General features: G+C 35.4%; 1 protein-coding gene across 1 annotated transcript in view; it reads left to right on the top strand.

Moving 5' to 3' along the window:
- The first annotated feature begins 487 nt into the window (after positions 1–487).
- The window catches only part of LOC131695829 (uncharacterized), a 69,877-nt gene continuing 59,512 nt past the window's right edge, over positions 488–10,852 (top strand). Inside the window, exons 1-2 of the mRNA XM_058984370.1 lie at positions 488–543; positions 823–2,519. Coding sequence (XP_058840353.1) covers positions 488–543; positions 823–2,519 — 1,753 coding nt within the window. The remainder of the gene's footprint in view (positions 544–822; positions 2,520–10,852) is intronic.

Genomic DNA, 10,852 nt, shown 5'->3' with positions numbered 1-10,852 from the left:
TAAAATATTTGTGCGCTCAAGTAAGTTGTCTAAAACCTTCGAGTCTAAAACCAGTTTCGGATTGGAGTCCTGCTATATGTAAGTTGGTTAAATGGATCTTTAGTGTAAAAACTGACATAAGTCGGTTTCTGAAGAGTATTTTATTTTAGTCTCAAAGTTATTATGTCGTTCCGTGCGTAAACTTATTATAACGTTCTTTGCATACACATTATTTGTTTTTATCGGTTTTCACACTGAAATTTCTTCCATGTGGACGTTTTCAAATGAGAGCTTTTTAAGTAATACTTATGTACAAAGTCCTCAGTTCAGAGTTTTAAGGCTGCAGTTTTCAACCGATTTATGCACTCGAATATAATTCAAGTTTTCGATGCCCTTACGGTTTAATTGCTAAACCGTTCATATAATAAGCATCAATAACTCTACAACATTACATCAAAAGTTTGTAATTATCAATGAAGGTTTGGTTTATTCATTTGATTAAGAGGCAATGAGAATGTTTCAACCATGCATCCCAATTGTGCACAACTCAAGCAGCAGAATCCGGTATGTCGTCTTAATTGTAATTGTAATCACCTCAATTTAGATAAGAAGATATCGTTGCATAGTCTGAGTGACAACACGCGGGATAGTTTCAACCGTGTGTAGTTGACCATACCGATATCAACTGATAACTGCGTACGACCTCTGTGAAAAAACGAGCTATTAAATCAATCACTTAATGCTCCCGGGATTCCAGAAAAAAAAAATAAATTGCCTGATCCCGGGAAATTGAAAACCGAACGACCTGCATAAATCACAGTATTTCTATTTTATTCTTCACAGATATAAGCTACAAAACAGCACGGATTTTTACAACTTTCATCAACAATTGCTTTCGACGGATGAGGCTTTCCTCAGCTGGAGTACCGGTGACACAATGATGAACGCCATCCTACCATACATCGGACACAGAAATCATCAAGCCAAAATCGTTCTGATCTCATATCGTCTGCCATCGAATAAAATGGCAGACATTTTCTACAACGCCTGGTACCGGTACAAATTATTGAACGTTTTTCTCATCAACCTTTTGGAGGGATCTCGAATCGAAGCTTGTATGTTCAATCCATTTCACAAAGATAAACATAGAGAAAGGATCTTGTCATCTGATTTATTTTGTACAATAATGTCAAGTAGCGAGCCGGTAAGCCGTTATCTGGAACAACTTGACGATTTTACGCATAATCGAGTCAGCAATTTGAATGGCTACACACTGACAATCGCAATGCATGAGAGTGAAGGATCGATGTCGGCTTTCGATTGTGTTTTAGAGAATCTTACACTTTCGGATATAGATATGGAAATTTTGATGATTATCAAGGAGAAGATGAATTTTACTATTTCCTTCGTTGCATCGGAACTGGAGCTGTCGATGGGATACATATTTCCTAATGGATCGTTGGCCGGAAGCCTGGGACTAATTGAAAATAATCAAATTGATATGGCCGCCAATTCAAGGATAATTTATAACTATGGCACTAGCAACCTTCTCTATTTGAATCACATTGGCAGGGAAAAACTAGTTTTTCTGGTTCCATCTGACTATTTTAAAAATCGCGATAAAAGAATTATTTTTATCAATCCATTCAGCATAGCATATTTAATCGTCAACTTTATTCTGGCTCTAACAATTCCACTAATTTCCTTTACACTAGAAAAATACCTCCATTATTTAGGTATACAGCAGGAAAGAGCCGATTTTGGAAATTGTGCTCTACAAATACTCGGAATCATTTACAATATATCGGGAAAGCTACCCAAGGCACCAAAGAGGAGATGGATTCTGTTTGGTTTGTTGGTATACAACATCGTATCGTATCCCGTTTGGCAAGCAGTTACCATCCGGTATTTGAATTCTGATAATCATCATCTGAACAATATCAACAATATAGATGAGCTGCTTGAAAGTAACCTCACGCTGAAAGTGTCCAACTATCACAGACAAATGGTAACTCACGCGAGCTCTCATTCGCTGAACCCGAACTACCGCGAACTTACCGCTCGTTTGACTACTGAAAACACCACTTCAATTAGGGCAGCAATCCAGCAAATCATTATCCAGCGGGACTCGGCGTTTCTCATCTCCCATATATACGTTCCTCTGATTAAATCCGGAAGCAACAAATGGATCCATGGACACTCCTCTGGCGTATATGCCATTTCGGAGCCGGTCTACGAATTCTACAAAGCTATGGTGGTACCAAAAACTTCACCGTTTTGGCGATCTTTCAACGAAATCATTATTCGATGCGTTCAAAGTGGCTTCATTGACTACCAACGTAAACGGGTGCAAATTGTCGTGAATCAGCTAGAAATACGGCATCAGTTGGCACTGGAGATGAAAAATAACAAACGCGTTTTCGATATGGAGGTCCTTTGGATTTTTTTTGTTTTCTATCTATTAATGGTAGCTTTGTCCACTGTGGTGTTCGTTCTGGAGATTATCGTGCATCGTTATGATAAAATTAAAAGAGTGTATCGTGAGATGACTTTGACAAAGGTACATAACAGAGAGTTCGTAAATTAGAAATGCTAACATTACTAATTTATAACCTCTCTGTGCAGTGGCGGATTCAGGGAAAGCGTCCTAGGGGCCCGGACATCACCCCTCCTATTACTTTCAGCTTAGATTTGAAAGAAAGAATTTGAGAAAAGTTAGATTTGTTTCAATTTTAAATTAGTTTCAAACTCAACATCATTCCAAACCAAATTTGACCATCAAAATTGTGTGTAATTCAATGAGATTATTAGGTATTAGGAATTGTATAATGTTCATTTTAAAATCGAAATTTCAGACACTCCCCTATTTTTTCTAGATCCGCCCCTACGACGGTGTCCCCCCGGGGGATTGGTGTCGTTCTTAGCTATAAATACTATAGTTACTTTGGAATTCCCTATACATATTTCAATGTTCATAATAGTCCCCTAAAAATCTCAGGGGACACCATCGTTACATTCTGTTTGAAATAAATTATTGTCTGTGGTGCAAAATATTATGTTTTATTTGACGAATTCGAAATTCACGTGTAATTTGCACAGTATTGATTTGTCTTTCTTTTGCGGAACGAAACAGTTCAGAAATCCATAAAAAACTTTTCAAAATATCATGACGGGTAAGGTATTTCCGATGAAAAAAATATTCGTTTTCAATAATTTTTTCGACGACACAGAGAGCGTGTTAGTTTATTTGGAAAATTTCTATATAATACTACCACATTTAAACAATATTTTAACAAATTTTCATTAAAAGATTGGTTTTCTAAAGTTTCGGAATTTCCTCTTCAGTAACTAACACCAACTTGATGCTAGTTAAATAAGTCTAAACCAGCGCCAAATGATCCCCAGTTAGACACTATTTCGTATGCTGAAAATAATAGAAAAATGAAAGGCGTAAATGCACTATTTCGCTTTTTGCAATCAGAATACCATTCTATGGCATACAAGTTATAGTAGTCATCGAGTCGAGCCTGAACGACGCCGGCCGTCGGTGGTAAAACATAATGATGAGTTATGTTCTATCAAAGACCATGCGGTAGACTTTGGTGCAACGCCCAGCTCCTACTTAGCAGAAGGCAAAAGACTCTTCACATTTCCTTTCGATCATGTCCATATGAGCCTGCCTAGTCCTAATTTTCCGTTCTAAGTTTATAACTGATTCGCTCTAGAATACCTATACGTCTTTCTATTTCATTGCTTTCGTTTCTCTTAGTCTTAAATTTGCCGAAAATAGCCAACAAAATCGATACAGTAAAGCTGTTTTTTCTACGAACTGTTGGGGTGATGAATCAAGCTTATTAAGCATACTTATTTTGGTAACAAATCATGTGGAAACCAATATGCCATAAGCGGGAAATGGTCAAATAAAAAAAAATGAGATCCTCATGTGAATGCAAATAACACTAGATTGCAAAATAAAAATCTGAACTACAATATTTGAACACCATTTCTGATGTCAAATGGCATGCTGAATCCGAAAATTAAGTCCAAAAAAATTACAGTAGAACAGTTTTCGAGTTACAGTAAAAAAATGAATTTCATCTCTTAAATAAAAAGTAACTTCAGTAAAAACCAAATATCTTCGGTTGTAGTGCATCGATATGAAAATATATTATTTTGAATTAAAGGTAATTGAATGCACTATCGGCCGTTCGTACATTTTGTTTTCGTACGACTACTGGTTCTGACGCTATTTACGAGTTTATTGAACTTTTTCTTATTTTTTCTTCATTTTTTAAAGAAAAATGAGCGTTTTCGGCTTGATTAAGCAATTCTAAAAATGATATTTTGATGGAAACTTAAAGCCTAATAACCAATAAAAATAAGCACTTGTTAGTTTGAATTCGATGAAAATTACGAAAGTTATTAATTTTTTTGTAAAATGGAAATTTTTGAGTTTCTCTGGGTCAACTTATTGAACCGTCTCGATTCTAATTTGTTCTATTGCTTGTTTCATTAGACTCTATCAGAATTCCGTTAAACAAGTAAATTGAAGAATTTTGAAAGAATGTAATGTGGGGTAATATTCGAACTCGTTTATCCAAATGATTCAAGACTTCTGATAACAATAATTTCAGGCTCAATGAAGTTATAAGTCATCGAATGATTGGTATGCAATACTGCGTGTAATATTTACAAATGTATTACATAAGATACCTATCTTATATTACAAAGTTCATTGTAAACTAAATCCTCACACGTCATAAAATTCGTATTATGAAACGCTAGCTGCTCAACTGTGTTTTGAACAATGCTAATATAAACTATACGAATCCGTAAATATATGTGATACTACATACGTCAAATATTATAAAATTTTAATTTGAAAAACTTTTAATTTATTTTCCTTCCTAGAATATCTAGCAGTTTGTGTTTTGAAATTATGTAGGATATCGAACAAGATTTATTTTAGGTTTAAAATCACGAAATCTTCAGAATGATTTGCAGAATGTAGATTATTTTGTAATTGCACTTAGATGTTTTACACAATGTATTGTAGTATATTGAAATTTTATGGACCAATACAGTAAAATCGTAAATATAATATGTGAATCCAATATAATTTCAAATTACAATTTTCTAGATGTTTTAATAACGTAAAACAAATTATTAGTAGAACAATAGTTGGCGAAATAGGTAAATAAATCATCATTCGTGAAGCTAATGCCAGCATTTAACATTTTGCGCCATCATAAGTTTCCGATATATGTATCAGGGCGTTAAGGGGCGTGCAGTTCACAACGTATTTTGTACATATATGATTCTGTATGACACATGTAAATATTATGCGTATTTTTAATACCAAATTTTTAATCACATTACTCCACTGAGCCTGAAATTATTGTTATAAGAAGCTTTGAATCATTTGGATAAACGAGTTCAAACATTACCCCACATTAAATTCTTTCAAAATTCTTCAGTTTACTTGTTTAACAGAATTCTGTCAAAGAGTCTCTCATATATTATGAAGCAAACCCTAGAAAAAATTGGCATTGAGACGGTTCAATAAGTTGGCCCAGAGAAACTCAAAAATTCCCATGCTACAAAAAATTTAACAACTTTCACAATTTCCATCCGATTTAAACTAATAAACTAATATGTGCTTATTTTGATTGATTATTAGCAGGCTTTAATTTCCCATAAAAATGTCATTTTTAGAGTTGCTTTATCTTGCCCAAAATATTGACCAAACGCTCATTTTTATTTAAAAAATTAAGAAAAATTAAGAAAAAGTTCACTAAACTCGCAAATAACGTCAGAACCAGTAGTCGCATTGAAACAAAATGTTCGAACGATTTAAAGTGCATTCTTTAATTCAACATAATAAGCTTTCATATTGATGCACTACAATCGAAGATATTTGGAATTTACTGAACGGGCTTTTTGTTTTGGAGGTGAAATTCATTTTTTTACTGTAACTCGAAAACTGCTCTATTGTAATTTTTTTGGACTTCGTTTTCGGACTTAGCAGACGATTTTACATTGAAAATGACCATCAGGTTATTGAGTTCAGAAATGCTGTAAACTAGTGTAGTCTTCAAATTACAAAAAGCTGCGTTGCTTCTTTCCCTTTAAAAAAATCCCGAGAACAGTTTCACTGTTACCCACAAAAATCGGCCAACCTTGAGCGAGAGAAAGAGATTGATACAAAATGTTAGTTCGACACTGTTCCGAATAGGGCCGAAATAGGCTTATTAGGCTCTATTCTAATTAAATTAAATTAAATTGGTATTAAGATGCATTTACCTAGCACATTTTTAAGCACAAACATTCGAGAAATTGGTGCTTTTTCGATAAAAAGCCCTAGAGGCACGGCGTTGAGGCAAGCTTTCTAAGCTTACACCGTTTTTGACTGATGCACGTTCCAGTCATGAATAAGCCATGGACACCTACGCCACAAAACGAAAAGAACAAAATAACCGACAATAAATCTAGAGAAAATTTTCAATAGGACGTAAGTAACATTGAGAGTTTCTTTGTTTACTTTCTCTTTCGTTTATAACGACGTCACTACAACACTTTGCACTGATTTTCCAGTACATATCGAAAGCCGACGGTTTTTACTAGAATATTATGCAAAGAGTAGTAGTAGTAGTAGTAAATGTTGAAATGGCCGAGTAATGAACAGAAGAGAAAGACCCCAAAGAGAATCTCTCATTGTTACTTACGTCCTATTCTAAATTTTCTCTAGGAATGTACACTTCTCAAAGGACAAACAAAACAGTTCAGGGACCATTCATAAATTACGTAACGCTTTTAGGGGGGGAGGGGGTACGACAAGTTGTGACAAGTTGTGACATAGGGGGGAGGGGGTGTTAACTAGATCGTTACGTAACATATTCTCATCGAAGAAAAAAAAAAATTTCTTGGAATTTGTTACGTAACAGGGGAGGGGGATGGAAAAATTTGTGACAATTTGTTACATAGGGGGAGGGGGGGTCAATTTTGGGCAATTTTTGCGTTACGTAATTTATGAATGGTCCCTCACCGACAAGTTCCAAACTTTTTGTAAATTAGGAGCCTAATTTTTTTACATTTCTTATATTTGTATCATAGTTTTGTTTGATTATATGTTTAGTTTATATCTAATTGCTAGTTGTATATGCTGTGCTAGAGTTTAGCTGCAAATCATCTTCGTCACAGCAAACAGACATATAACCGAAAAAAAACTGTTAGGGTTCACATACCGATAATAGTATACCTACTTAAGGAAAGCTTATTAAAAAATCGATGAAAAGATTTATGGGCGTTAATGATTGCGATGCTAATATGTTAAACGAAAGCTATTTGACAGAAAAATATTGCTCAATTATAAATTTTTATTTAAAAACTGCTTTGCTAGAGCAAATTTATACGAAAACCCTATGAGAGCATACGTGGAAAATGTAAATCGCACCCAGGTTCGCATACGTGAATCACTGTAGTATACAATTTTGCATGCAAGTTGAATAAATTTCTTCTTGGTGTTGATATTTCAAAACGACAGTTTTATTTCTTACGCACATTGAAAACTTTACGTGTATGTCTGTTCTCAGTGAAGTCTTTCGTTTTCGAAAGAAACTTATTCGATTTATTGGCCTCGTTGAGAGCCGACTTAAATGCTGGGTCAGTGTCACTGCCTTTGCGATTTCAAGCTTTTTGAGTCCAGCAAGTTCGCCATTTGACCTTGGGGTCCCTCTAGAAGTACGCATAACTCGAAGCGAACAAACCTCTTGAGTGTGTTTGTTTTATCTACGACCTCATCCAAGTAGCTTGAAGATTCAATCTTTGGACAATATCAATGAAACTAATCCCACTTCGTGGAGGTTTCAGTTAATACATTTTGAATTACGGCATGTGACGATATATTTATAATTGATCAAAGATTAGGAATTTATTCAGAAAAAGACGGTTCGAGCTCGTTCGGTACGAACCAACTTGCCAAATCATATGTAACATTGTCAAAGCGGAATGTTACATCTGCCACCCCTTTCCTGCCAGAACGTGCAAATATTGGGTAATTTCCCACATTGCGTATATGCAGATTTGTGCTGTTTAAATATGTCATCAATCCAGTGCCCCCCAATTTGGTATCGAATCAGACCCAAAACATGATGGACATTTACATCACCAAGGATTATGATTTTTACCACAGTGTTATACAACCCTTTTGAAATCATCAAAAGATCATGTTTTATTATGCGACAAATATTCCGAAAAATAGATGTCTATGTTATGAACAATCTAATTGACTGTAAAAGCAAAAATATGGCAAGCTGTGAGCTTGGTTATAAGATATGCGTCAATAGCAATATTCGCAACTTTGCGTGCACGAAGCATAACCAGGCATTGTAATTCTCTCTCACTCACGCTAGAGGAAGCTTATCCGATGTCCAACTTTTCCGAGATAAGAAGAGTCGCGAAATTCTCCTCTCTACAAATAACGTGAGAATAATTCTCCGGATAAAATTTATTTGATTGTTTCCTTTTCACCGGAGAAGGTGATAATATTTTAATTTCGTGGAAATCAGTAAAAGCGTCAAAATATACACTTAATTTCAAAGAAAGGGGCAAAGAAGTACGATACACTTGTTTTTTCGTATTTTGGAATAGCGACAGCAAAGCAGCGAGCGCAAAAAGGATACCGTGATAAACTCATTTGTTAATTCTCCGGCGGTTTTATTTATCCGAAGAAATAACACGTTGTATGTATCCGGAAAAGTTTTGTGAGTGCCAATAACTTTTCGTGTGAAAATGTGAGTTTTTATTGTTGCAGTAACAAATTATCCGGACGTACTTACTCATATGAGCGATAAATGCAATGCCTGAGCATAGCACGTGGATTTGTTAAGTCATTTTTGTTGACTACTACGAAGAAGGTAGAAAGTATTTTTCCAGCATATGAGTTTTTTCTTTATGTTCACATGCTTGGGTTGAAGTTGTTTCGGCCTACTCATTCATCAGCCATCCTCAGCATTTTAAGCACGTTCGCTTGACGCTCGTGGAACTGTTCAAATAAAACTTCATTAGTTTTCATATATTCCTTGCTTTGACGTGTCATGCTTTTTTTCTTTTATCAAAGTTGTAAGGAACGTGTTCACTGGAAAATAGACAGAGAAAGACCGGAACGGTGAGAATGAAGAAATGGTCAAAATTCACCTTTTTATTGGGCACACTGAGAAAGCATATGTCCTCAAGCAGGAAGCAAACATGCGATCTCCCAGTCTCTAGTTGGGTGCGTTAACCACTCCGCCATCGAGGAACTGTGATATTGTCATCACAAATTTCCAACAGTATCGTGATCACCGCCATAGTCCCAATACCTACTTAAAGTCGAGTTATAGGTACACGTCGGACTCCATTTTCCGGTGATTCGATTATTCGGTGATTCGATTATCCGTGATTCGATTATCCGGAGAAAATGATTCGATTATCCGGGCGCTTCGAAAAAAAAGAATTCCAAATACAACTAGAATGTCAGATTACAGTGCTAATTCGATGATATTTCGGGGAATGGGGGGTCAAGGACTAACCTTACCTCAAATTTTGGCCTACATCAAAAATAGCCTATAAGTGGGTTACTCCGCGCAAAGTGACAAAAAAAAATCAAAACTTGGAATCGACCTTCACGAATTGGAAACAGTTTTGAAGCAATTGTTCATCTAGAGCCCATATATAATAACCTAACTTATTGAGGGTGTTCCCATGGACCACATCTTAATTTTAACAAATTGTTTAAAAAAATAGATTTTTTTATTATATCTCTGGTACTCTTTGCACTAGAATCCATCAGCGAGATGAACGAGCCATGGAATCATAATTTGGACAAATGGGAAAGGCACAATTTCACAAATAGGTAGATTAAAACATGTTTTTTCTCTGGGCTAAGATACGGGATTCTAGAGAAAAGCTTTTTGGAGTTCTGGTGGAATGCTTGTCAAGATAGAATTCTGCGAAGATTATGATTTATTCAAGATGCTGATAGAATCATGTTCCTATTTTCAATTAAATCCGGTGTAAAGGTCTGATGAATATCCTGCTCTGAGTTCTAGTGTACTTTACACAAATACTCTTTTCGCATAATCCCCTTCAACAATTGATTCCTGCTCAGATTTCCAATGGCATCTTTAATCCCTTCATGCCCATGTTGTCGATAAACAACCACGATTCTACACGACTATAACTTTTGGTTTAAACAACTTATGTATACAACGATAATTAGGGCTAATAACTGCGACATTTTTTTTAATTTGAGCACTAATAGTAATGAATACTATCAGTAGAACAGAAGTTATTACAATTAATCTGAATGGGTTTCGCTGAAGCAATGCTGCCAGGAATAGTTACTGTTAATGCTGAAAAAAAAAAATTGGAGCATTTTCGTAACTTGGCAATAGTTATTATTGAAAATTGATAAAATTTTCTAATTTAGACTGTCTTCCACTACCTTTTTCATGCAATTGGACTAGATCGTAAGGTAAATATTGAGCAGCTTCTATCTTTGCGAAAGAAGCACCTATCTTTATTAAACCATGTTTTTCGTAGTTCATGACGCCAACACTGGCGTTATAAGCATAATTGTCCCATGTGAAATGGGATTACCTATACGCATTGGACAATTATGTGTATAGCGGCAGAACAGTTCTAAGAAAAAATAGTTTTAGAACCCTATACACGATAGAAAAAAGTTGGTCAAAAAAGGGTTAACAAAATTCTGATAAGAGACCTGGCTATTCTTCGGTAGCTCAAGCAGTTAGGCTATGTAAAGAGGGCACCACTGGTAGTACTTCTAGCTGAGCTGGCCTGTAGCCCACCATCTGCGTAACCTCTTTCGTTA

This window comes from Topomyia yanbarensis, chromosome 1 (assembly GCF_030247195.1).
Source record: "Topomyia yanbarensis strain Yona2022 chromosome 1, ASM3024719v1, whole genome shotgun sequence".
Classification (NCBI taxonomy): Eukaryota; Metazoa; Arthropoda; class Insecta; order Diptera; family Culicidae; genus Topomyia; species Topomyia yanbarensis.
This window is presented reverse-complemented; position numbering and strand designations above follow the sequence as displayed.